The 26883-nt window shown below is 39.5% G+C and overlaps 1 protein-coding gene across 1 annotated transcript; it reads left to right on the plus strand.

Moving 5' to 3' along the window:
• Window positions 1–15549: 15549 nt before the first annotated feature.
• Window positions 15550–22377, plus strand: LOC110790420 (phytochrome A1). Its single transcript, XM_021995200.2, has 5 exons — window positions 15550–16048; window positions 17211–19291; window positions 19593–20409; window positions 20537–20827; window positions 21916–22377. The coding sequence occupies exons 2-5, from the start codon at window positions 17227–17229 to the stop codon at window positions 22124–22126; spliced, it is 3384 nt and encodes a 1127-aa protein (XP_021850892.2). The 5' UTR covers window positions 15550–16048; window positions 17211–17226; the 3' UTR covers window positions 22127–22377.
• Window positions 22378–26883: the final 4506 nt, after the last annotated feature.

Genomic DNA, 26883 nt, shown 5'->3' on the forward strand with positions numbered 1-26883 from the left:
TTGTAATTAGTTTAATTATAGCTTATCCTATTTAAAGAAAATGGCGCCTCCCACGGTGAAATTCAAGACGAAGTTACCATTTTCGAGACGGAGTTTGAAGTTGAAGTTTCAAGATGAAGTCGGGCCATACTAGATCACATTTATCTCATGCATGCTTTAAGTTATTTATTGCTTTAAATATGTCTTAATTATGCATGAGATTGTGGCTTGATTATGTTGCATGATTAAGGATTTTAGTTCACTTAAAATCTAACCAACATAGTAAGAGACTTAAGTTCCAAACTTAAAAATTGAGTTAAAAGGTGCCATGCCAAAATAAACACTTGCTTGGATATCCTTTACATCAATCTAGTAATAGTTTTCGCTCAGCGAGGTGTTACTTATTGGTCCTAAAGGGGTAAGGTACACAAATAATTGTGAGTACATGTTAGTTTTGGTGAAACTCAACGATATAAGTAAGGAGTCCTTTTATGTCGTGGCAAAATCGATAGGTTTACCTAATAAGTTCTTAGACGTACCTATCAACCAAGAGTAGATTCTAGACTATTAGCAAAAGGCTTTTGCTTACCTGAAAGATTTTAGAATTAAGTCTAAATACATAATGTGCTTAAATCTTCAATGGATTTTAGGGTCTTTGAATCATTTTATTCACACCTGCCGGAACACATAACTTGAATAAAATACTTAATGAACATTAAATTATGCATGTATGCTAAAATTTGAGTTTATTAAGAGAAACTGTGAATGGTTATTTATTTGTTTATTCTTTTCAATTGTAGTTTTAATTATGTCAAACAAAAATTCATTCAACATTCGATCAATTCTCGAAAAGGAGAAGTTGAGCGGGAAAAACTTCCTTGACTGGCAAAGGAACTTGCAAATAGTTCTTATGCAGGAAGAAAAGGAGTATGTCCTGGAAGAGGCGATGCCCGAAGCTGCAGGCGAAGGGGTCACTCAGGCAGCCCTCAATCATTGGATTGATGCCAACAAGGATGTGAAATGTCTAATGCTCGCCACCATGAGTGCAGATCTGCAGAAAACGTTCATCAACTCAGATGCTTTCACGATTATCAGTGAGTTAAAGAACATGTTCCAAGATCTGGCTCGAGTCAAAAGATTCGAGACTCATAGGCAAATTCTTGAGACCAAACTTAAGAAAGGCGAGCCCGTAAGTCCACATGTTCTCAAAATGATTGGACTCATTGAGAATATGTGTCGGCTGGATCAGCAATTCTCTAAGGAAATGGCTGTAGACACCATCCTCCATTCTCTTCATAACGGGTATGATCAGTTCAAACTGAACTACAGTATGAATAGTCTGGACAAAACGCTCATTAAGCTTCACGGTATGCTGAAGACCGCAGAAAAGACGCCCAAAAGTTATAAGCAAGATGTGCTTATGGTGCGTGGGGGCAAGTTCAAGAAATCTGGAAAGAAGAGGAATGCTAAGAAAAGCTGCAACAAGGCCAGCCCAACTAAGCAAACTGGCGCCAAATCTGAAAAGAGGAAGGTCAGTCAACCCACTTCTGAATCTGAATGCTTCTACTGCAAGAAGAAGGGGCATTGGAAGAGAGATTGCTTGAAACTAAAGGAAGATCAGAAGAACAGAACAGTCGTTCCATCTTCAGGTATTTTCGTTATAGACTGTATACTTGCTAATTCAACTTCTTGGGTATTAGATACAGGTTGTGGCTCACACTTATGTTCCAATCCACAGGGACTAAGAAGAAGTAGAAAGTTAAGCAAGGGTGAAGTCGACCTACGAGTGGGAAATGGAGCACGGATTGCTGCATTAGCTGTAGGAACTTATTATTTATCGTTGCCCTCTGGGCTAGTTTTGGAACTGGAAGAGTGTTTCCATGTTCCAAGTCTTACTAAAAACATCATTTCTGTTTCTTGCTTAGATGCTAAGGGATTTTCCTTTTTAATAAATGACAATAGTTGTTCGTTTTATTTTAAAGAGATGTTTTATGGATCTGCTAGATTAGTCAATGGACTTTATTTATTAGATCACGACAAACAAGTTTATAACATAAATACCAAAAAGGCCAAAAAGGATGATTCAGATCTCACCTATCTGTGGCATTGTTGATTAGGCCATATTAACTTGAAACGCATGGAAAGACTTCAAAAGGAAGAAATTCTAGAACCATTTGACTTAGAGGATTATGGTAAGTGCGAATCATGTTTACTTGGAAAAATGACAAAGCAACCTTTCTCTAAAGTTGGAGAAAGAGCAACTGAACTATTGGGTTTAATCGATACAGATGTATGTGGACCAATGAGTACAAATGCTAGGGGTGGTTTCAGCTACTTTATCACTTTCACTGATGACTTCAGTAGATATGGTTATGTCTACCTAATGAAGCATAAGTCTGAATCCTTTGAAAAATTCAAGGAATTTCACAGTGAAGTAGAGAATCAATTAGGCAAGAAGATTAAAGCACTGCGGTCTGATAGAGGTGGTGAATATCTGAGCTATGAATTTAATGACCATCTGAAAGAATGTGGAATTCTATCAGAATTGATTCCTCCTGGAACACCACAATGGAACGGTGTGTCGGAACGGAGGAACAGAACCTTGCTAGACATGGTTAGGTCAATGATGGGTCAGGCCGAACTTCCAATAGAATTTTGGGGACATGCACTAAATACAGCTGCACTCACTATAAATAGAGCTCCGTCTAAAGCTGTTGAAAATACTCCATATGAGTTATGGTTTGGAAAGCCTCCAAATGTGTCTTTTCTTAAGATTTGGGGATGTGAAGTATACGTCAAGCGATTAATTTCAGACAAACTTCATCCAAAATCTGACTAATGTATCCTTGTGGGCTATCCAAAGGAAACAAAGGGGTATTACTTCTACAATACATCTGAGAACAAAGTGTTTGTTGCTCGAGATGGTATCTTTTTGGAAAAGAATCACATTTCCAAAATGACAAGTGGGAGAAAATTAGACCTCGAAGAAATTCGAGTCGAACAACAAACTCTAGAGAATGCTCAAGATGACATTCAAGATGTAACTCAGAGATCTTTAGAAGTATCTGGTGAGAATCATGGTCAATCTAGAGATGTAACCCCGCGTAGATCGCAGAGATATAGATCTCAACCGGAAAGGTACTTAGGTATTTTGACAAACGAGAGCTATGATGTTCTATTACTTGAAAGTGATGAACCTGCGCCTTACAAGCAAGCTATGACGAGCCCTAGCTCCAAGCAATGGCAAGAAGCCATGCAATCTGAATTAGACTCCATGTCTGAAAACCAAGTATGGGATTTGGTCGATTTGCCAGATGGCTACCAAGCCATTGGAAGCAAATGGATTTTCAAACTGAAAAAAGGACAAGGATGGGAAACTTGAAGTTTTCAAAGCTAGATTGGTTGCAAAAGGTTACAGGCAGGTCCACGGTGTGGATTACGATGAAACCTTTTCACCAGTTGCAATGCTAAAGTCTATTCGGATAATGTTAGCAATCGCTGCATATTACGATTACGAAATATGGCAGATGGATGTCAAAACCGCTTTCTTAAACGGCGTTTTAACAGAAACTGTGTTTATGACACAGCCTGAGGGTTTTGAGGATCCAAAGAATGCTAAAAAGGTATGCAAGCTAAAGAAATCAATCTACGGATTGAAGCAGGCATCCAGGAGCTGGAATATACGTTTTGATGAAGCAGTCAGTGACTTTGGTTTCATCAAGAACGCAGACGAATCTTGTGTATACAAGAAGGTCAGTGGGAGCAAAATTGCTTTTCTAGTATTATATGTCGACGACATATTACTTATCGGAAATGACATTCCTATGTTGAACTCTGTCAAGATTTGGCTTGGGAAATGTTTTTCGATGAAGGATCTAGGAGAAGCACAGTACATATTGGGCATCAAGATTTACAGAGATAGATCTAAAAAGATGATTGGACTTAGTCAAAGCACTTATATCAATAAGGTGCTTGAAAGGTTCAAGATGGCAGACTCCAAGCGAGGCTACCTACCCATGTCTCATGGAATGACTCTAAGCAAGACTTAGTGCCCAAAAACACTTGATGAGCGTAGACGAATGAATGGGATTCCATATGCATCATTGATTGGTTCAATAATGTATGCTATGATATGTACACGCCCAGATATTGCGTACGCACTCAGTGCTACGAGAAGATACCAGTCAGACCCAGGAGAGGCACATTGGACTGCTGCCAAGAACATTCTGAAGTACCTGAAAAGGCACAAAGATGACTTCCTGGTCTATGGTGGAGATGATGAATTAATTGTTAAAGGCTATACGGACGCAAGTTTCCAAACCGACAAAGATGATTTCAGATCACAGTCTGGGTTTGTCTTCTGCCTCAACGGAGGTGCAGTAAGCTGGAAAAGTGCTAAGCAAAGCACCATTGCGGATTCTACAACTGAAGCGGAGTACATTGCTGCACATGAAGTAGCAAAGGAAGCTATATGGCTAAGGAAGTTCATAGGTGAACTTGGTGTAGTCCCCTCCATTAAAGGACCAATAGCCTTGTATTGTGATAATAACGGAGCTATTGCACAGGAAAAAGAGCCTAGACACCACCAAAGAGTCAAGCATGTACTTCGTAGATTTCACCTTCTACGAGAGTTCGTTGAAAGAAAATAAGTCGAGATAAGCAAGATTGGAACTGATGACAACATATCAGATCCATTGACTAAACCTCTGCCGCAGGCGAAGCACAACTCGCACACTGCAGCTAGGGGAATCAAGCATATTGGAGAATGGCTTTGATGTCCTTATTTAATGTTTTAAAGTTTTAGAGTTTAATTCTTTGTCAAACATTAATGGTTAATCACTCACAATAAATGAATAGAATTCATTTTTCCATTTAATTTGTGGTTTATTAAATGATGAGTCCCTTCAATTTGACGATATATTCAAGATAGACTGTCAGGACCAGTCCTGTGACTAAGAAATGTCTATCAAGTGAACTTGAATGTCAAAGGTTGAAAATGGTCCCTGGTCGGAGTTTTCTATAAAATTGGACGCATAGAAAAAGTTAGACGACTAGAATGCAAGATGACTAATAGTTCTGTTTCTTAAACTATGTGGACATGGCAATGTCGTAATCATTTGCATAGATACTTACTTTGGGAAGACTAGTATCGGACAGACCTATGAAACTTTACTGTAAGAGATGAAAATCTGTCATAAGTAAATTTCATTAAAATTATTAGACACTAAATCCTCAATACCTGAGTGATTTGAGATTACTTGTTAGAGAACTGGTTGCTTTGACGTTGACCAACCGTCGCACCGTAAAAGGAGGTTATAAAGGCAACGCTCAGGTAATCACCTATCAAACGAAGTCTAATCTCAAGATCACAAGATTGGGATTGTCCTCCCATAAATCGCGATGAGATGCTTAAAAGTTGTACAAGGCCACTCGGAGAGCTAGAAACTGTAAAATGCATGGCCGTGCTCGGATGACTCATAGGCTATGATTATCTGTTTATTTGATCAGTTGAACTCTGAAACCGAGAAACACCTCTGGACATAATAAGGATGACAACTCTTACCTTATGTTCAAGAGCAAGCATCGAGCAACGAAGGAATTAGGTAATGCACACTTGTCCCTAAGGACAAGTGGGAGACTGAAGGAAATAATGCCCTTGGTCCAAGTATGCATATAATATTAAGTCTAATAAATGCGGTTCAGTATTAATTAAACAAGTTAATAATTCAGTGAGATCAAGTGAGCTGAATGCCTAGCTAGAGGCCGCTTCAGTTCAAGTGGAATTGATGATATTAATCCACAGCTTACTCTTGACTGAACCCGTTGGGTCACACAAATAGTACGTAAACGGATCAAGTATTTAATGACATTAAATACTCCATCTATGGATATTCGGAATCGATGGATCTTGGTTTCAGTGGGAGCTGAGATCGTCACAAGCAAGAAATGAATACTCCGGAAACTATGATATTACCGGAAACGGAAATATGGATCTTATCGGAAAGATAAATATTATCCAAGTCGTAGATGTTGCCGGAAACGGAAACATGGTACGTATCGGAAAATATTATTGGAAATGAAAATATTACCGGAATCGGAAATATTGCCGGAAACGGAAATATTGTCAGAACCGGAAATATTATCGGAATCGAAAAATAATTCCGCAAACGGAAATATTAAATATTTGTTCGAAGCGGAAATTAATTCCGGAATCGAAAATATTAAATATTGTTCGTATCGGAAATGAATTACGGAACCGGGAATTTAATCGGAAGCGCATCGTACGAATTAGCATCGGACGAGGCTTGCTAGACGAAGGCCCAGCACGAAGCCAGGCCCGCGCCCAGCAAGCCGAGCGCCCAGCATGGAGCTGCCACAGCCTCGCCAGGCCCAACGCAAGGCCTTGGCGCGCGCACGCTGAGCGTGTTGTTGGGCTGCGAGCAGCGACTGCTCGTGTGGGCCGCAAGGCCTGCGCGGGTGGTGCGATGCTCGTGGCCATACGATGCTCATGTTCGTAACGAATCCTAATCCTATCGGAATTCGTGTATTGATTAAATCCTAATTCTAATAGATTAAATTTATTATTTAGAGTTTAAATAGGATTCTAATTAATAAATCCAAATCCTAGTAGGATTATAATTCCCTTTCCATACCTCTATAAATAGGTGCCTAGGGTCATAATTTATAGATACAATTGAAGTATTCAAAGGTAAGATTTTCAAGAAAAATCAGCCACTCTCTTGCCCCTATTTAGCCGAAATCTATACTACCTTAAGGGCGATTCTAGTTGGTCAAGCTTAAGACGGATCCAGACGTGCTGTGGACTATCTACGGAGGGACGAAACTTGGAGTCCTAAAGACTTGTTCTTGTTCGGTTCGGGCGCAGCTAGGGAGGGCACGCTACAAAGTGTATGCATCTAAACTATGCTAAATGATTATGTGTAAATAATATGTTTCCTGGCTTTATGGTTTTTCCGCATGATTTATGTTTTGTCATATGTATCATAACCTAACATTAACATGTATTTATAAATTAATGTGCATGGATAAGCAACAATTAATGGTTGGTTAAGATGGTAATGAGAGTTATTCTCCAAATATGAGGTCTTGTGTTCGAACCTTATTGTACTTATTTTTGGTTGTCAATAACATCATATAACCTTGGTGAGTGGATGACATGGCGTAAATAGGAGAGTTCTACATGACACATAAACTATTTTCGCAACGCCTTTTAATATATTAGTATAGATAATTACTCACTTCTTATACTTAACTCATTTTAGAACAAATAACTAGTATGCAACCCGGGCGTTGCCCCGGGTTTTGACTTTTTTTCCGGATTTTTAAAAAAAATATGTGCACGTAGAGATGGTGTCATCATCAAATTACGGTGATGACATAAGATTAGTGGCCGATCAACAACCTCCCCGTTTAAACCCCACATCCAAAAATCTAAACAAAGTCGGATCCTTTTCTTCAAAGTAATAATTGTACATTTTTGAATTAAGTAATCATTCCTGTTTTTGCATTCACTTTTATTCAATGTATTGTTTATTGTAAAAAGAATATATAGGCTTATATGGAAAGATATTACATAAGTTGTAGTTGGTTAAGATGGTAAGAAATGTAGCTTTTAACAAAGAGGTTTGGTGTTCGATCCTTGTTAGATGTTTTTTTTGGTTGTAATGACGTGTTATGGTGCTAACTAGTATGTGGGACCCGGCCGATTCCCCGGGTTAATACACGGATAAATTTTTTGAATAAATACTCCGTAATTATTAAATTGTCATTTATTATATTTTGTTATGAAAAGATGACATATAATTTGATTTGGATTAGTGATTAATTGTTTGCTTTACAAATTAGAGGTATTGGGTTCAAGACTTGTACCATACATATTTATCATTTTTAAATTATTGTGTATGACATGGAATATTGAAGTGAGATTAGTGGGAGTGCCGCGTGGTACATAGACTTACTTATCAACACTTTTTAATATATAGTATAGATTAGTGGTGACGTGGCGTAATAAGGAGAGGTATACGTGTCACGTATACGTTCTTCAAAACGCCTTTTAATATGTTAGTATAGATAAAGAAAAACCTCTAAAATAATCTAATGCGTAAAAAGTTTCTCTCCTCTATATGCATGATGCATCCCTAACCTTGTTTCTTTCTCCCTCATCTCTTACAACTTGTATATTCATTTTTATTAGTTCATTAAAATGTTGTAAGTTAGCGACTGACATCACGGATTAGAAAACTACTCCCTCCGCCCCTTTTTATTATTTACATATTTATTTTTAGTTGTCTTATTATATTTTCGTTTGAAATATTTTCTTTTATATTATCACATAAATGCTCTTAATATTCTGCCAAAAGTTGTGCTAAGTGATTACTTTAATCAACTAAATTCATTGGGAACACAATCTATCACGCTTTTCTATTAAGATTATTTTTTGACGGGGCAATTAAGACATTATATCTCTTTCACTATTGCAATGTTAGATTTAATTTGGACAAAGCGAAAATATTATTAATAAACGTGATTTGCATGGTTTAAATAATAAAAAGGGAAATCTTAACTCACTTCAATTAATTAGTAAATTGCGTGCATAATATCAAACGTAAAGAAGGGGACAGAAGGAATATGTTGTAATTGTCAAATTATTTTAAAGTTAGGTAGTAATGGCTAAATTTATCTATTTCATTGGTAAAAGTTTTCACTTGCGCGCGCGCTCTCTCTCTCTGCCTCTCTTCCTAATACCACCTTACCGATTCAAATATTAATAACAAAAATGATAAAAGGTCGCAACATGCGACATTTAAGCCGTGTCACAATGATGGCATGCCATGTTTTTGTGCCATGGTATAAATTAGAAACTAAAATATTTAACTTATATAACCTATTTTACATGTTACAAAAAAGTAGGAAAATCTAAATATTTTAATTTGTTTCCTTCTTTATAGTAAAAATATTCTGATGCGCATAGTCTACGTGACGCCTATATGTACCAATTAAACTCCGTTTAGTTGTCGCAATTTACGACCTTTATCATCACCCAATTAATAAAGTGAAGTTTATGTATATGTCAATCTTTTAGGAACGGAAGGAGTAAGTAATACTCCCACCTTTCCTTATTAGATTTCCTGATTGTAGAAAAACACGGGTATTAAGAAATGAGAAGAGTGTGTAAGAAAAACAAAGATGATTAAGAGTGTTTTTAATGGGGAAGATGATAAAATAGAAGATTGTTTATTGATAAACAAATAAAAGTGAATGGGGGCGATGGTTGGTTCGAAAAACTCAAAAAATTTGTACGTCAAAAAATAGAATAAGAAAAGTATTACTTAACGCTCGATTAGGAAAACAGGAAAAATGATATTGAATGGAGGGCATAACTCAAAAGGGAAGATATGCAACATGAGAAAATAGGTATAAACCAGTGCTACCGTGGTCTAGTGAAAATGATTTTCACTGCCTAATCAAAAAGTTAGGGTTCAATTCGTACTAGGTGCACTTTAAAGAAGGTTTTTCAAAGTATCTAGCAAACCCGACCGAATTAACCCGACCGAGTTAACCCGTACGAAATTTCTAACCCGATAAAACACTTCATTTTACAGTCTTACACACAAAAAAAAAAAAGATAGGTATGGCCGTAGGGGCGGATCTTTGTTGTGGCTGGGGTGGGCCTAACCCCCCGACCGAAAAATTTTATAGTGTATTTTTAGTTATGGTCCCCTATAAAATTTGTGTATAATTGTATAATTATATAGTATATTGCTTAATTTGTTCTACCGGCCCCCTCCTAAAACCATTCAAGATCCGCCACGGCGCCACCCGTATGGGGATATGGATGGAGCCATGAAGGATTAGAGGGGGGTGTTATGTCATCCGTGACAGCGTGTGTGTTGAGTGTTGGGATGTGCACGTGATGTGGGCATGGGTGGTTGGGTCTCACAGATTTTGAGGCTGGATCAGCTGCGTGCCTTTTCTTATCGTTTTGTTCGACTCTTTCCATTTTTAGCCCATGAGCCATGCCCCCTCTTTCCCTTCACCCCTAGCCTCATCTTCTTCTATTAAACCCCCTTCTCTTGGATTTGTTCATCATCATATATGTTTGTCAATCCTGTTTACTAATCTTGGAACTTTGGGGAGATTGGGGAATAAGTAAGTTATGACATGTATGAAACACGAGCTTTATCTATATGTCTCTATGAGAGGTCCTTGTCCAATATGATTTTATACTATTTCCTCCCTCTATGTCACCCATATTTCCAATGCAATATCTAACAAATATTTTCATGTGTTACTTTTTATTTTTACTTTTCTTAAAATCCATACTTTTTAACAAGTATAATTATAATTATTGGACAGAGGGAGTAATTTATAGGGGTTATGACATCAAGCGAATATAGTTTGTGCAATATATGAAGTATTATTCAACTTTATATACTTTGTATTAGTGATTTAGTGGCTTTTCTATGAATGTCACGATCAAGAGTTAAAATTTTGACCTTGAATCATAGAGCCGTGTTAGATTCATCTTAAAGTATAAAAGTGAACTGAACTCATAATATTTAAAAGTCAGTCCAAAGAACAAGAGTCATCAATTTCTAATTTACTTTACAAGTAAGATGAGTCATGCATTATTCTTTTTGGCTTAATTTTAATTCCATACCTTAGGTTTCAGTTCAGTTCACGAGTATTTAGTTTAATTCAATTTATTATTATTATTATTATTATTATTATTATTATTATTATTATTTTTTTTTTATTTTTTTTTTTATTATTATTATTATTATTATTATTATTATAACGTTACAAGCTTAACAAGCTATAAAGATCAAGTGAACTACAAGAAGTTGGAGGGGAGCCGAGATACAATCCGGGCCCCCACTCCTCTAGCTATGGCGAACCCGTTCCTGCTGAAAATGTGGGCAGCTGCCCGTGCCCCAATGTCCTGAGCCCTGGAGTATGTCTGAACCCACTTCAGCAAAGAAACAGCCCCTTTCTCTAATTCCCCAAAAGAAGAGAAGGAAAAAGGAAAGAAACCGTAACCCAAAGCCCTACAACGTGCCGCATACTTATCCTGCTTCCGCTGTGCTGCAACCGCCACAACCCGACCCGGAATGAAGCCTGACAACCCAGATTGCGTCATAGGGGAAGACCCAGTCAAGTCAACACACACATCTAGACCGCCATCCCATGAGTAAAGCAATATATCTGCAGGACGAAGAGCTCCATCGCTCTCACTAGTCAGCCCAACATCAACCTCCTTGCGAGCAGAAATCCCCGACCGATAGCAAATATCCAAAAGGGTATCACGAACAACATTATGACGATGTTTGATACCCACAATCCCAGCACAAGACACGGCATGATCCCCATAAATGTCCCCGTCGAAAATCCGAGAGCAAGCAGAACACGGCGTCGAATCAGAGAACAACGGAATACCCAACCGATAGCAAAGAACCGAACGATAAGTCTTACCGTTCATAGTCTGGCCTAACCCCGAGATGGGGACTGCCCGCAACCAAGCTGAGGAGTGATCCCCCTGCTGAGATTTCCATAGGGCAACAAAACGTGAAGATAAGGAGTAGGCGGATTCCGCATCAGCAATAACCTTCGTGAAATATATGTCTGCCAATTTCTTCATGAGTCTGGGGGCAGCGATCTCACTAGGGCTACGCATAAGGTCGGTCTCCACGGTCCTGTTGAAAAGACCAAGAGCATCATCAAAGGCCGGTCCCGGACCTTCAACACCTGAAAGCCGAAGAAGCGAATCCTGCAAACCAGAAGACTGCAAACGGGATGCAAGAAAAGCATAATGCCGAACATCACCAGCTGAATAAACACCCAATCCTCCATAAGAATAAGGCAAGGTGGCAAGGCGCCATTGCCAGTCACCGAACCCAGGTCCCGAAGCAACCACGATGCGCTCTAAAGAAGCCCGCAGAGCCACATCAAAAGATAATTGGGCCGCTTCGAAAAGATGAGGCGGACAAGTGCGCATAGCAAAGTAGAGTTTAGAAACTCCAGTACACGCACGAAGAAGCAACAACTCACACTGGGGATCATTAAGCTTGGCTACAGCATCCATCAACACAACAGTCTTCGACACACGTTGCGAAACAACCTCCTTACAAAAAGAAGAATCCGTACTGACTGGGCCACCAAGCAACTTAACACCAAGCTCAGGACGAGCAATATCCGTAGGAAAGACACCCTCTAGACGACAGCGTGGGTCCTCCGAAGGCCAGAAAACCTCCGTCTTCTCAACATTAACATGGAGACCTAAACGAGGCCCCTCCTCCAAAATCAACTCCAAGACCTGCCCAACCACCAAAGTGTCACCAACAATAGTGCCATCGTCCAAGTACCATGCCTGAAGAGATAGATCAAATGAGTCTCGAATTCGACACACCAATGGATGTAGAACCAGAGAAAAAAGCAAAGGGCCGAGAGGATCCCCTTGCTGCACACCCTGACAAGACCACAAGGTATGCTCCCCATAATACAGCCGCGCTGGAGAAGAGTAGCAGAATTCAACCCAACGCGAAAGAGCAGGACAATGGAGCCGAACCTCACGCAACAAAGCCGATCGATCAACTAAATTGAAAGCATTCTGAAAATCCACCAATAACATAGATAGGCCAACATCGGCCCCACGAGCCCCAACCAACCGATTGACAGCATGGAGAATGGCCTCACCACCTGCTGGAACCCCAACTCCAAACTGCAGACCTCCAAAGTAGTTTCCTAAACGCGGACCAATCAAAGCAGCCCCGACCTTAGAAACAAGGCGCCTCCAAATAGTACCCACCGCAATAGGCCGAACACCCCCACCAGGCTTAACCAATGGCGTAAGAGGAGCACTAGCAATGTATCCTCCAAGCTCAGCGGGACACTTCCCAGCAAGAAAGAGATTAACTACCTGAGTGATAGCATCCACCAACTCATCAGAAACAGCTACAGCAGCACCACCCAAGCAATCCAAAAGGTGCTGAGCACGCAAGCCATCTCTACCGCACGAAGTACCACGCGGAAAGCCCATAATCTGCTCCAAAACAACAGCGGAGGAAGCAGAAAGGTGATGATCAACAGGGATATCCGGTAAGGTAGGGACCGGAACGGAAGGGTGCTTTGCTTGTAAATCTGCAAGAGTAGCATCATCGTAAGGGGCAAGACCTGAGGAAGAAAGAACCCTAACGGCAGCAGTGTAGTGACCGTCAGAAATCTTTCTCTTGCATTGCTTAATATTACGCTCCGCCAAATCATGGTCATCGTCAACATCCAATAGAGAGGGAGACACGCTAGCCAATGTGTCTATGACAAGTTGCTCAGAACCGCCAGGCACACCCCAAGAACGAATAGCAGAGGTGATACACTCCTCCTGTTGCCGCCGCCTAACACCGGAGGAACACTCACGATTACTTCGTGGAGAAAAAGTCTTAAGGACACAAAGAGGTAACACGAGCAACTGAACCCAACAAGCGATGTCATCTGGTCTGCAAATCACCTTATCAAGCGCCCCTTTCAGAACTCGCGAAAAACCCAAACGACATTTGGGAGGGATGGATTTCACAGAACGCAACCGCTTAGACCATAAAGTGTCCAGAAGAGCAACATCAAAAGAAAAATATTGTTCTCGAGGCGCATCAGAAGTAGACAGCTCGGAAGCAGGAGCTTGAGGTTTTTGAATACCGTAGAGAGTAAAACGAATAGTACCATCCCCAGAATTAGGTGGGTCCACAAAAACCGTACTAGAACCACTGCCATGCCGACACCTAATACGATGAGTATGCGTCTTGAAACAATCTCCACATAACCAAATTCCCATACGACGAAAGGTAACCTCAGCCGAAGTAAAAACCTGCAAATTGGTAGTAAGGGACTGACGGGTTACATCCCGCACATCAGAGCAACAATGACGATCCCGTAAGTGAGTGATCAGAGAACTCCTTACCAAACCACGCCCACCGCCATCCTGGCACCCGCTAAGACCCACAAAAGGGCAATGAAACTTCTCCACGGAAGCCTCCATATCAAAGCACTTCAACAGCACCACCAACACCAAACGCACACTTGATAACCTCAACACACACGCAAACAATAACAACACCAAAGAGCAACAACTCAAGCTGCCCAAACTCCAAACTCCAAGACAAACACCAAACTCCAAGATAAACACCAATCTCCAAGACAAACGCACAACAACAATGCAATAATCTGACCAAATCACCAATCACCAAATCACCAAACGCACAACAACAATGCAATAATCTGACCAAATCACCAAACTCCAAGACAAACACCAATCTCCAAGACAAACACCAATCACCAAACTGGACTTACGAACTTGAAATCACTGAACTGAACCCCGAACAGGAACTGAAATTACGAATAGCCGGAAACTCCGCAGCAGAACTCCGCCGTCGAGGCACTACAACCGCACCAAAACAGAAGCGCAACAAACACGAAACAACATCACAACCGCACCGCAACCAAACAGAACCACAACAGAACCGAGAACCGCCAGGAGATACCGGAAAAAGCCACCTGGAAAGACACCTTCGTAAGCCGGTAATGTGTTACCGGAGACTGATCAATAACTGCACCAAAAGCCGCCTGAAAACTTCCACGCTAATTACGGTAGAAAACACAGATAAAACCGACCCAACACCGCCTAAATCTTGCATGAGGACCGCCCGTATATCTCGCCTGAGAACCGCCTACCCTTTGCCGAAGCCTTCGTCGGACCAAACCACCGTAGCCTCCGCCGGAAGAAGAACGTGCCCTATTATTATTATTATTATCATTATTATTATTATTATTATTATTATTACTTCCTTTATTCTATAAATATTGCACCATCTTTTTTTTACACTATTCACACTAGCCATTTGTTCCTTTTTTGTGATTTCTACTTAAGAAACATTATAGTCATGTGAGATGTCATTAGATTCATATCGATATTTTATTTTTTAAATGTAATTTTTTATAATTTTTCTAATACATAATTCGTGATACTATTGTTTCCTATTCGATCAGTATTGGTAGGAAACGAATAGAGTAATACTCCCTCCGTCCCGGAATACTTGACCTGTTTTCCTTATCGGGCCGCCCCTTAATACTTGACCTGTTTCTAAAAATGGAAATATTCTAACAATATTATATTATTTCTCACTCCACCCCTATTAACCCACCTACCCCCTACTCCATACAAAAAATAATTAAACATTCAACTCCTACTCTCCCCAACCCCACCCCTTTACACATTTCCCACTAACTACATTAAAATAATACCCCACTATCAACTACTACCTATTAAATTAAATAAGTCAATTCAAATCCCTTAAACTCTGTGCCGGTCAAACCGGGTCGAGTATTCCGGGACGGAGGGAGTAATAAACTAACTGGGGAATTCAATAATGTAATGCCATTATCTAGACAAGGAGTGGACCCCACAAAAGTTGCCACTAGTAGCAAGCCCATACTTAACATTATCCGTACATAATTTACTCAAGATAGTAATGCAACCCCATGTTACCAATTACAATAATTTGATGCTTGTTTTCTGCCTGCCCAGTGCCCAGTGCCCACATCCCACTTTTTTTAATAAAATAACATCATTTTTTTTCTTCTTCTTCCTTCTTCCTTCTTCCTTCTCCCCATAAATTTGTAAACAACTCACCATAATCCAACACACTTTTACACTCTCAACAATGACAAATCAAAACTCTGTTACATGTTTCTTTTCTTTTCGTGTTTCTCACTGATCAACTTCACTTCAGAAAACCCTCTATTGCAGGAAATAAATACAGAGGTTTTGCACAGAAATTCAAAATTCTGGATTCATTGAGAAAAATCTGAAGTGGTCCCTTTGGGTTCCTTGGAAATTGAGTAAAATTACTTGAGATTTGATGTTGGGAACTTAAATTTTAGCATCTGGGTCAAGTGGGTTGAGTTGGGTATTTAGTTCTGATCCAATTTCAGCTGAAAGGGGTGTTCTTGCTTAGTTGTTTTGCTGGGTTTTCTTCAGTCTCAAGCTTCGTCTTTCTGAAAGGTTAGATTTTGATCCTGTCTGTTATGTTTCTGGATATTTTGTTAGGTGACTTCATTTTGCTTGGAGAATAATTATTTGTTTTGTTTGTTGGTCAAATTCATGAATTACTACTCCCCTGATCCAAAATTATTTCCCTTGTTTGAACTAATAATGTGACAACTAAAACGGGATTAGGCAAAGGGTAGTGCTAATTTGAACAAGTAATGTTGCAATTTTCACTATTAATTTTATCAAAAAGGGTAAGTGACCAAATGGTGAGATTAATAACTTTTGGCTGTGATGTACTCCAATCATGTTTCTGGTGCTATGAGTATGTGTGTGTTATTTTCAGTAATTAGTTATGACTTTTGTACTTGACAGATTTGGCACCTTCTTTTTCAACTGAATTATTCCATAATTAGTACTATTTTTATGAGTTGTATATCAAGTATTTGGGGAAAATATTCAGTTAGTTGGTGTGACTGTGTGAGTGCCACTGCTCTTTATTTTTTTTCTTTCTAAAAATGGTTTCCAGGGTGATACTTATAAAGATGATACCAAATTCGAATTAGTGTTACAAAATGTTTTTTTTTTTGGGCTTATAAAGAGCCTCAAAGGATAAACCGACAAATGGTGTAGATGAAACTTGATCCAGGGTTTGGGTATCACCCTCCAAACTTTACCACCGTGTTAGAAAAATGTTCGTTTCAACTAGAGAGTATGTTCTTTCAACTGAATTGAGCTTAACTAAAATGATATGAACCTTTAGAAAGATGTTGAAAAAAACATGGCCTTATTTCGAATTGGAACTCCAAATTTATAGATGTACCTTGCAAAGTGAAGTCCCCATATAACCTGAAACACCTGATTGGTATGCTTACAAAGTTACAGTAACAATTAGAAAATCCTGATGTAACATTTTACTAAGATTTTATAGCTCTGGTGTTCCTGACTTCCTTCTACAATAATCTGACTGTATTTGCTAATCGGATTGGAGTTCTCAGTTAGAGGATGAGAGCTTGATTGTAGTTCATCTTTGTTACTGCACGAATTTCTGAACATGGTTTTGGTGATGATAGTTTCCATTCCTTCACCTGTTTTTGGTTATTTTCATCCCTTTGCAACTTATCTCTGATCCTTTTTGTGTAACACAGTTTTTTTTATATTTTTTTATTGTTACTAGATTTTCGACAAAAAATATGTCTGGTGCAACACCAAGTCAGGGTTCCAGCAATTCCGGCCGTACAAATCACGGTGCTAGGATTATTGCTCAAACTATTGTCGATGCGAAGCTTCATGCAGATTTTGAAGATTCAAGTACTGAATTTGATTACACCAGTTCGGTTCGAGCTACTAGCTCTAGTGGTGGAGGAAAACAACCGCCAAAGTCTGACAAGGTCACCTCATCTTATCTCCTTCAAATACAGAAAGGAAAGTTAATACAGCCTTTCGGCTGCTTGCTTGCCCTTGATGAGAAGACTTTTAAGGTGGTTGCTTATAGTGAGAATGCCCCTGATATGTTAACAATGGTTAGTCATGCTGTCCCAAGTGTAGGTGATTATCCAGTAATAGGGATTGGAACTGATATAAGGACTATATTCACTGCTCCAAGTGCTTCTGCACTTTACAAGGCATTAGGGTTTGCAGATGTTTCTCTTTTAAATCCTATCTTAGTTCATTGCAAGACTTCTGGAAAGCCTTTCTATGCAATCATCCATAGGGTGACTGGTAGTTTAGTCATTGATTTTGAACCAGTAAAGCCGTATGAAGTTCCAATGACAGCTGCCGGTGCCCTACAATCTTACAAGCTTGCAGCCAAAGCAATAACTCGTTTGCAATCTTTATCTAGTGGAAATCTCAATAAACTTGTTGATACTATGGTTCAGGAGGTGTTTGAGTTAACAGGATATGACAGGGTAATGGCATATAAATTTCATGAAGATGATCACGGTGAGGTTATCTCTGAGATTACAAAGCCTGGCCTCGACCCTTACCTAGGATTGCATTATCCTGCAACTGATATTCCACAAGCTGCACGGTTCTTATTCATGAAGAATAAGGTCCGCCTGATATGTGATTGCCGTGCAAGATACGTGCAGGTGATCCAAGATGAGAAACTTCCTTTTGATCTGACTCTATGTGGCTCGACTCTTAGGGCCCCACATGGTTGTCATGCTCAATACATGGAGAATATGAACTCTATTGGATCTTTGGTTATGGCTGTTGTTGTTAATGATGAAGATGATGACAACAACGATGGTGGCTCTGCTCCTCCTCAGACCCAAAAGAGGAAAAGGCTATGGGGTTTAGTTGTCTGCCATCACACATCTCCAAGGTTTGTCCCTTTTCCATTGCGCTATGCATGTGAGTTTCTAGCTCAAGTATTTGCCATCCATGTAAATAAAGAACTAGAGTTGGAAAACCAGTTCCTCGAGAAGAAAATCCTCCGTACTCAGACTCTCCTATGTGATATGCTAATGAGAGATGTTCCGTTAGGTATAGTGACACAAAGTCCAAACGTAATGGACCTTGTTAAATGTGATGGAGCTGTCCTTTTATACAACAATAAGATATGGAAACTTGGAGCCACTCCAACAGAATACCAAATAAGAGATATAGCTGTGTGGTTGTCCCTTGATCATAAGGATTCCACAGGGTTGAGCACGGATAGTATGTATGATGCCGGTTACCCGGGTGCACTTTCCCTTGGTGATTCTGTTTGTGGGATGGCTGCAGTACGGATAACTTTGAAAGACATGATTTTCTGGTTCCGGTCCCATACTGCTGGAGAGATTAAATGGGGTGGTGCTAAACATCATCCGTATGAGAAAGATGATGGAACAAAGATGCACCCAAGATCTTCATTTAAGGCTTTCCTTGAGGTTGTGAAGAATAGGAGTGTACCTTGGAAGGATTTCGAGATGGATGCAATCCACTCTTTGCAGCTTATTCTAAGAAATGCTTTCAAGGATAGGGAAGCGTCTGACTTGAATACATCTGTCATACATTCTAAAATCAGCGATCTTAGGATTGATGGTATGCGAGAGCTTGAAGCAGTGACTAGTGAGATGGTTCGCTTGATTGAAACAGCTACTGTACCCATTTTTGCTGTTGATTCCGATGGACTTGTCAATGGATGGAACACCAAAATTTCCGAGCTAACAGGTCTTCCAGTTACAGAAGCTGTTGGAAAACATATTGCAGCACTTGTTGAAGACTCTTCAATTGATATAGTCAAGAATGTGTTGCAGTTAGCTCTACAGGGTATGTTCTATTCTACTTCTTTTCAATGCAATCTGTTTAATACTTATTTGGTATCTAGTTTTCAGTTGTCATACACTATCAGGACAAGTATATCCCTTTTGAAGTTAATTATCCACAATTCTGTAAAATTGAAGACTTAAAACTGAACTGGTACTGATATATTGAGGACTTAAAGCTGAACTGGTATTGATATAACAATCATTTAGTCTTAGATATGCTTTAACATATATATTATGATACGGTTTCTTGTGCGTATAATGGGTGGGTCCATATTTATTATTGAGTTTTCTTCTTTCATCAGGAAAAGAGGAGAAAGATGTTCAATTTGAGATAAAACGACAACAGTCAATCGTAGACTCAGGTTCCATCAGTTTAGTTGTGAATGCTTGTGCAAGCAAAGATGTGAGTGGAAATGTTATCGGGGTGTGCTTCATTGCTCAAGATATAACCGGTCAGAAAACAGTTATGGACAAGTTCACACGAATTGAAGGTGATTACAAAGCAATAGTACAGAATCCAAATCCCTTGATTCCCCCAATATTTGGAACGGATGAATTTGGATGGTGTTCAGAATGGAATCCTGCAATGTCAAAGTTAACAGGGTATAAACGAGACGAGGTTATTGATAAGATGTTACTTGGGGAAGTTTTCGGAACCCAAAAATCATGTTGCCGTCTTAAAAATCAGGAGGCATTTGTAAACCTCGGTGTTGTACTCAATGGAGCTATGAGTGGGCGAGATACAGAGAAAGTCCCAATTGGGTTTTTCACACGTAATGGGAAGTATATTGAATGCCTGCTTTGTGTGAATCCTAAGTTGGATAGAGAAGGTGCAGTCACTGGCGTGTTCTGCTTCTTGCAGCTTGCTAGTCAAGACTTGCAGCATGCACTCCATGTTCAACGATTAGCTGAGCAAGCTGCTTTAAAGAGGCTAAAAGCATTAGCTTATATGAAAAGACAGATTAGAAACCCTTTGTCTGGGATTATGTTCTCTAGGCAGTTGCTTGAGGGTACTCACTTGGGAGAAGATCAAAGGATGTTATTGCATACAAGTGCTCAATGCCAACGCCAGCTTAATAAGATCCTTGAAGATTCTGACTTGGATAACATAACTGATGGGTATGTGAATTTGACGTCCATTTGTGTATTACTTACTCTTTAAGTTTATTTATTTCCTTTATATATATATATATATATATATATATATCTAAGAAAAAGTAAATAAGTCAGTGTTGTGTTTTAATAGGTACCTTGAATTGGAGATGTTAGAGTTCTCTATGCAAGATGTACTGGTTGCCTCAATAAGTCAGGTGATGACAAAGAGCAACGAAAAGGGAATTCAGATAGAGAACGAGTCTGCAAAAGATTACATGGATGAGACCTTGTATGGGGATAGCTTAAGGCTCCAGCAAGTCCTGGCTGATTTCCTGTTAATTTCAGTCAATTTTACACCTGCTGGAGGTCATATTGGAATTATAGTTCACTTAAACAAGGATAAGATAGGAGAATCCGTTCAACTTGCAAATTTAGAATTCAGGTAACGCATCACCCTCACCTTTATTTAGATTAAACATGAGTACCTTTTTCTTTTTTTTGAAGTGATTCAACAATTTCTGTTGTTCTGTTGACGTTTGGAAAATTAGTTGACAGAAACATGCACACACAAAAAAAAAAACCGTATAGATCTTGTGTATCATTCAACCTTATACGGGTATACCACTTAACCTTTTAAAGCCTCCATTTCAGCTGGAGTTAGAACTGATCAAATTGGCCCAACCCGTGTTTTTCTGGGTTGAGGAAACATTTAGGGCCGGGACGGCAAAAATGGGCCTTTTGCCTCAGCTTGGCCCGTGTTTAGCTCTAGCTAGAGTTCTTTCGACCAGAAAAAACTTATGAAAGTGAACATGGTAGCATTTCTGTAGGACTAAGGGAGAAACCCACAGCGGGAGCAGTATCTTTGTCAGAAAAGCGAGATACTGCAAACTTGTTTGAATTTTTTCTCATGGGAAAGTGACTTGTAATCACAATGAACAAGAAATGTAAGCTACAGCCACCAGTACAGATAGTTATCTTCATGAGAATACTAAAACATTCTACTTGTTATCTGAAAAGAGTCATGGACCAGGAATAAAGTTCTGATAGGCTGACAGTGAAGTACACAATTTCCGGCAATTAAAAGGGACAATTAGTACAGGGTTACATAAACTCTCAACTCTCATTTCGTGCGAGAAGAATGATATCGCTAGTTTTATCATAATTATGAACTAACATCTTGTCTGTGTTATTGGTTATAGTTTTTACTCGTGTTTCTGCCTGAATAGTGTTCTATATCAATATACTGCTACGACTTTATAGAGCAGATCATAAAATGATCAGGGTCCTATATTGGGCAGAATTCTCGGGCCTAAACAGTGGAGCAGGTCTTTTGTGTGCAGCACTGCTCGAATCACTGATCACATTACCCAACCCGATTTTGATGGGTTGGGCAGAAATTTCAGCTGAAGCCTGACCCGTGATCAGTTATATTCTGCATAATAGCCATCATGCATGTTTTAATTAATTCCGGGATGCTATGGATCTTAGTCTGACGAAAATTACTTAATGGGTTTGTTGTTCTTGAATCAGGATATTACATACAGGCGGAGGGATACCAGAAGAATTGTTGGGACAGATGTTCGAGAGCAACGGAGACGCAACAGAAGAGGGAATTAGTCTGCAAATAAGCAGGAAGTTAGTGAAGCTAATGAATGGAGATATCCAGTATCTGAGAGCCGCTGGGTCCTCGACTTTCATCATCTCTGTTGAACTTGCTGTTGCTAACAGACCAGTGTCTTAATCGTTAGAGTTGATAATGGAGGATTTCGACGAGCTAGGAAACAAAACAAAAAAATGGAATGAAAAAGATTAAAAAAATGTAGAAGTTTTGGGTAGAAGAAAGCCCTGAGAAGTGAGAAGTAGTAGTTGTTCTGTTTTTGTAATTTTAATATGCGTTTTGTGTTATAGCGAGCTGTTTACTCTGTAAATAATGAATAAATAGTCTCAAAGTTTTGTTGGTTAATTTAATTTGTTGTAGGTCTCCATTCCTCATATGGTCTCCAACTTAGATAGCAGCTTAATCTTGTTGGTTTCATGTTGGAACCTTAATCACTCCGATAAAACACTTTCTACAAAATTATGAATGTGATTAACCTTGCACAACTTATCATCATAGAAATAACACGATTATAAATAGGACACTTAAGAATATGACGGTAGTTGTATACATGATTTACATACACGTTCACGTACTAGTAGTAGTAATCCTTCGTAAAGTACGACAACAAACGTACATGCTTATTTATGTAGGGTACCCTCTTACTAGTTACTACACACTTAATCACACAGGGATCATACTTATCCCAATCTAACCCAATCCAATATAGACATCAGACATGAACACGGATGGGATATCTGTAAACGAAAATTATAATATTTCATATCCGTATCGGATCCGAACACTTTCGGATATCCGATATCCAATTTTATTGAAAAAGGTACATAAATTGAAGCCCTAAACGCACCTAGCAAGTTGGACAAATAGGTCATCACTCACATGTACCCACAAGTGAGGCCAAAGATGGGTAGACGCAGTGAAAGCCATTGCAACAAGTACGGGCTAAAGAACAATCTTGAGTAGCAGTGCTGCATGGTAGGCATACTGTGGCAGGAAACGAAGAGAAACTAGCTCTACAGTTGTACCCTTGGCAACATTCGTCGTCTTCCTCGCAATTTCCACCTTCTCCAGTGCACTCCTGAGTTTTCCCTATTTGGGCTTCTGTAAGCATTATGTTATAAACCGGTAACATCTCGGCTAATTCATCTCTAAATTTGTCGGCAGAAGACGATGTACCAGCAGTAACCATCACCGCAACAGCAGTGATGGCAACGAATCCGATCAGAACCACCACGTATTTCATTTTCTGGAATAAAACAATATATGTATGGTAGATATATTGAAAACTATCAGAGCTTAGTTGAGTCGATCCCTATTTATAACCCAATAACATCAATGAGATTGGGGCATTGGGCAGGTATAGCCGTTTAGATTAAGCAACCTAGATCCACCACATTTTCATTCCAATGTATTTTTCATTCAGAAATTTCTAGCTGCATCGTACACCAAAGGATATTTTTATATCTATCGATGGTCTCTGTCATGGGTGTGATATGCACCGATAACAATGCATACAATGACGCTTCAACAACCAGATGAGAATTGGTACATAAATATCGGTGCTACGTCTCATATGATTTCGAATGGAGGTACACTCTCACCTTACTTTAATATGGGCATTGATCGTAATATTATTGTTGGAAACAGACATGAAATTCCAATTTGTGGCTATGGAGAAAAATCTTTTCACCCTCCTTTTCCACCCTTTCAACTAAATAATGTGATTCATGCTCCTAAACTCATCAAAAACTTAATTTCTGTTCGTCATTTTACTCTTGATAATAATGTTTCTGTTGAGTTTGATCCATTTGGGTTTTATGTGAAGGACTTTTAGACGGGATGCATCTCATGAGATGTCACCCCACAGGTGATCTTTATCCTATCATCACCGACTTCACCAAAACTCAAGTTTCCCAACCTTCCTCATTCTCTGCTATATCTCCTGTTATGTGGCATGCCCGTTTAGGGCATCCTGGCTCTTTAGTTTTCAATTCCCTCAAAAATAATAAATTGAGTGATTGTAAGCGGACTTCTGTTTCTTCGGTCTGTCAATCTTGTGTTTTCGGTAAACATGTCAAGTTACCTTTTTATGATTCTGTTTCTCATACTTGCATGCTATTTGATATTTGTCATAGTAATTTATGGACCTCTCCGGTTTTGAATTCCGCCGGCCATAAATATTATACTTCATGTTGATTTTGGATGATTTCACTAATTTCTTATGGACTTTCCCTTAGGAGCTAAATCTCAGATTTACTCCATTTTCTTGAAATTTAGTGCTTACATTCGAACCCAATTTGAGCGCCCAATAAAATGTTTTCAATGTGACAATGGGAGGGAATATAACAATTATTTCTTTAAGTAATTTTGTGCACAAAATGGGATGGTTTTTTGCTTTTCTTGTCCTCATACTTCTCCTCAAAATGGGAAAACCGAGCGTAAAATTCGAACGATCAATAACTTAGCTCGCACTATCCTTGCTCATTCCTCCATGCCCCCATCCTTTTGGCACCATACTTTTCAAATGGCTACGTACTTACTTAACATTTTACCGAACAAGAAATTGAACAATAAATCCCCCACCCAAATCCTTTATTTAAAGGATCCTTCTTACTCTCTTCTACGAGTTTTTGGGTGTTTATGTTTTCCCTTACATCCCTCTACTAAAATCAATAAACTTCAATCTCGATCTCCACCATGTGTCTTTCTAGGGTATCCTCAAAATCATAGGGGTTTAAAATATTACGATATCTCAAGTGGCAAAATTATCATCTCCCGCCATGTCGTATTTGATGAGTCAAAATTTCCGTTCTCCTCAATCCATAATCCTACACCTACTACATATGATTTTTTTGGGTCAAATTCATCCATTCTCAATCAAAACCCATTGATTCCCACTCCAGTTAGGCCTCACCAAGCTCAACCGAAGTAGGCCCACACAGAGCAGTCACACAGCTCTCCTCCTAATGTGACTTTGTCACCTTCTGGTCCAATTAGGGAATCAACCCAGCCGGCCCACCAAAACTACTCTACTCCCTTGGCAGCATCCCCTACCCACAGTCCACCTCACGTGGGCCAAGCCCCTCAATCCCATCCATCTTCTGTTTCCTCTACGCCTACAAATCAGAAGGTCCAACCCACACATTCTATGGCCACACGTTCTAAACATGGAATTTATAAGCCTAAACGTTAACTTAATTTGACGACTTCGGTTACCCCTTCTCCTATTCCTCGTAATCCGAAGGCGGCTTTGTCCAATCCAAACTGGAAAGAGGTCATGTTAGATGAGTAAAATGCTCTTATTAATAGTAAGACGTGGGAGTTGGTTCCCAAATATGTTGATGTTAATATTATTCGGTCTTCATGGATTTTCCGTCATAAACGTAAATCTGATGGTTCTTTTGAGAGGCATAAAGCCCGTCTTGTAGGCGATGGAGCATCTCAACAGGTTGGTGTGGATTGTGATGAAACTTTTAGCCCCGTGGTCAAGCCTGCTACTATTCGGACTTTGCTTAGCATTGCACTCTCCAAATCATGGCACATTCATCAATAGGATGTAAAGAATGCATATTTACATGGTAATCTCCATGAAACAGTATATATGCATCAACCGATGGGGTTTCGATACCCTTCTCGCCCAGATCATGTTTGTTTATTGAAGAAGTCTCTTTATGGTCTTAAACAGGCTCCCTGGGCATGGTACCAAAGGTTTGCTGATTTTATTTCAACTATTGGTTTTTCTCACAGCAAATCTGACCACTCTCTCTTTATTTATCATCATAGCAATGAGACAACTTATATATTGCTATATGTGGATGACATCATTCTTACTGCTTCTTCTGATATGTTACGCTGTAATATTATGTCTATTCTCAGTTCTGAATTTGCTATGAAGGACTTGGATCCTCTAAGTTATTTTATGGGCATTGCTGTGACTCGTCATGCTTCAGGGTTTTTTCTTTCACAACGCAAATATGCTGAAGAGATAATTGAGAGAGCAGGCATGTCATCTTGTGCACCCACTCCTACTCCTGTTGATACTACCCCAAAGTTGAGCTCCTCTTCGGGATCACCATATAAGGATCCAACACAGTATCGCAGTCTTGCAGGTGCATTGCAATATCTTACCTTCACCAGGGCAGATATCTCTTTGCAGTTCAGCAAGTCTGTCACCACATGCACGACCCCCGAGATGAACATATGGGTGCTCTAAAGCGCATTGTTCGATATATTCAAGGCACTCTCTCTTTTGGCTTACATTTATATAAGTCATCCATTTCTAGTCTCATTTCCTACACTGATGCTGATTGGGGCGGTAGCTCGGACACGAGACGATCTACATCAGGCTACTGTGTCTTCCTTGGAGACAATTTTATCTCTTGGTCGTCCAAACGACAACCCACTTTATCACGCTCAAGTGCCGAAGCCGAGTACAGAGGAGTGACTAACGTGGTTTCTGAGTCATGTTGGCTACGTAATCTTCTCTTGGAGATTCAATGTCCGATCAACAAGGCTACCTTAGTCTATTGTGACAATGTTAGTGCCATATATATCTCAGGAAATTCGGTTCAACATCAACGCACTAAACATATTGAAATGGATATTCACTTCGTACGTGAAAAAGTTGCAAAAGGACAATGTCGAGTCCTTCATGTTCCGTCCCGTGTTCAAATAGCCGACATATTTACTAAAGGTCATCCACGTGTACTCTTCAATGATTTCAGGGACGGTCTCAGTGTACGAGAACCTTCCGTTTCGACTGCGGGGGTGCGATAAATTATTTGTATATTTGTATATTATTCTATGTATAATATCGTTCCTATGTATAGGCAGTAAATATTAGGAAATCAAATCAATATGATTTGATTAGATTACGGCTA

The sequence above is a fragment of the Spinacia oleracea genome, chromosome 3 (assembly GCF_020520425.1).
Source record: "Spinacia oleracea cultivar Varoflay chromosome 3, BTI_SOV_V1, whole genome shotgun sequence".
NCBI classification, from domain to species: domain Eukaryota; kingdom Viridiplantae; phylum Streptophyta; class Magnoliopsida; order Caryophyllales; family Amaranthaceae; genus Spinacia; species Spinacia oleracea.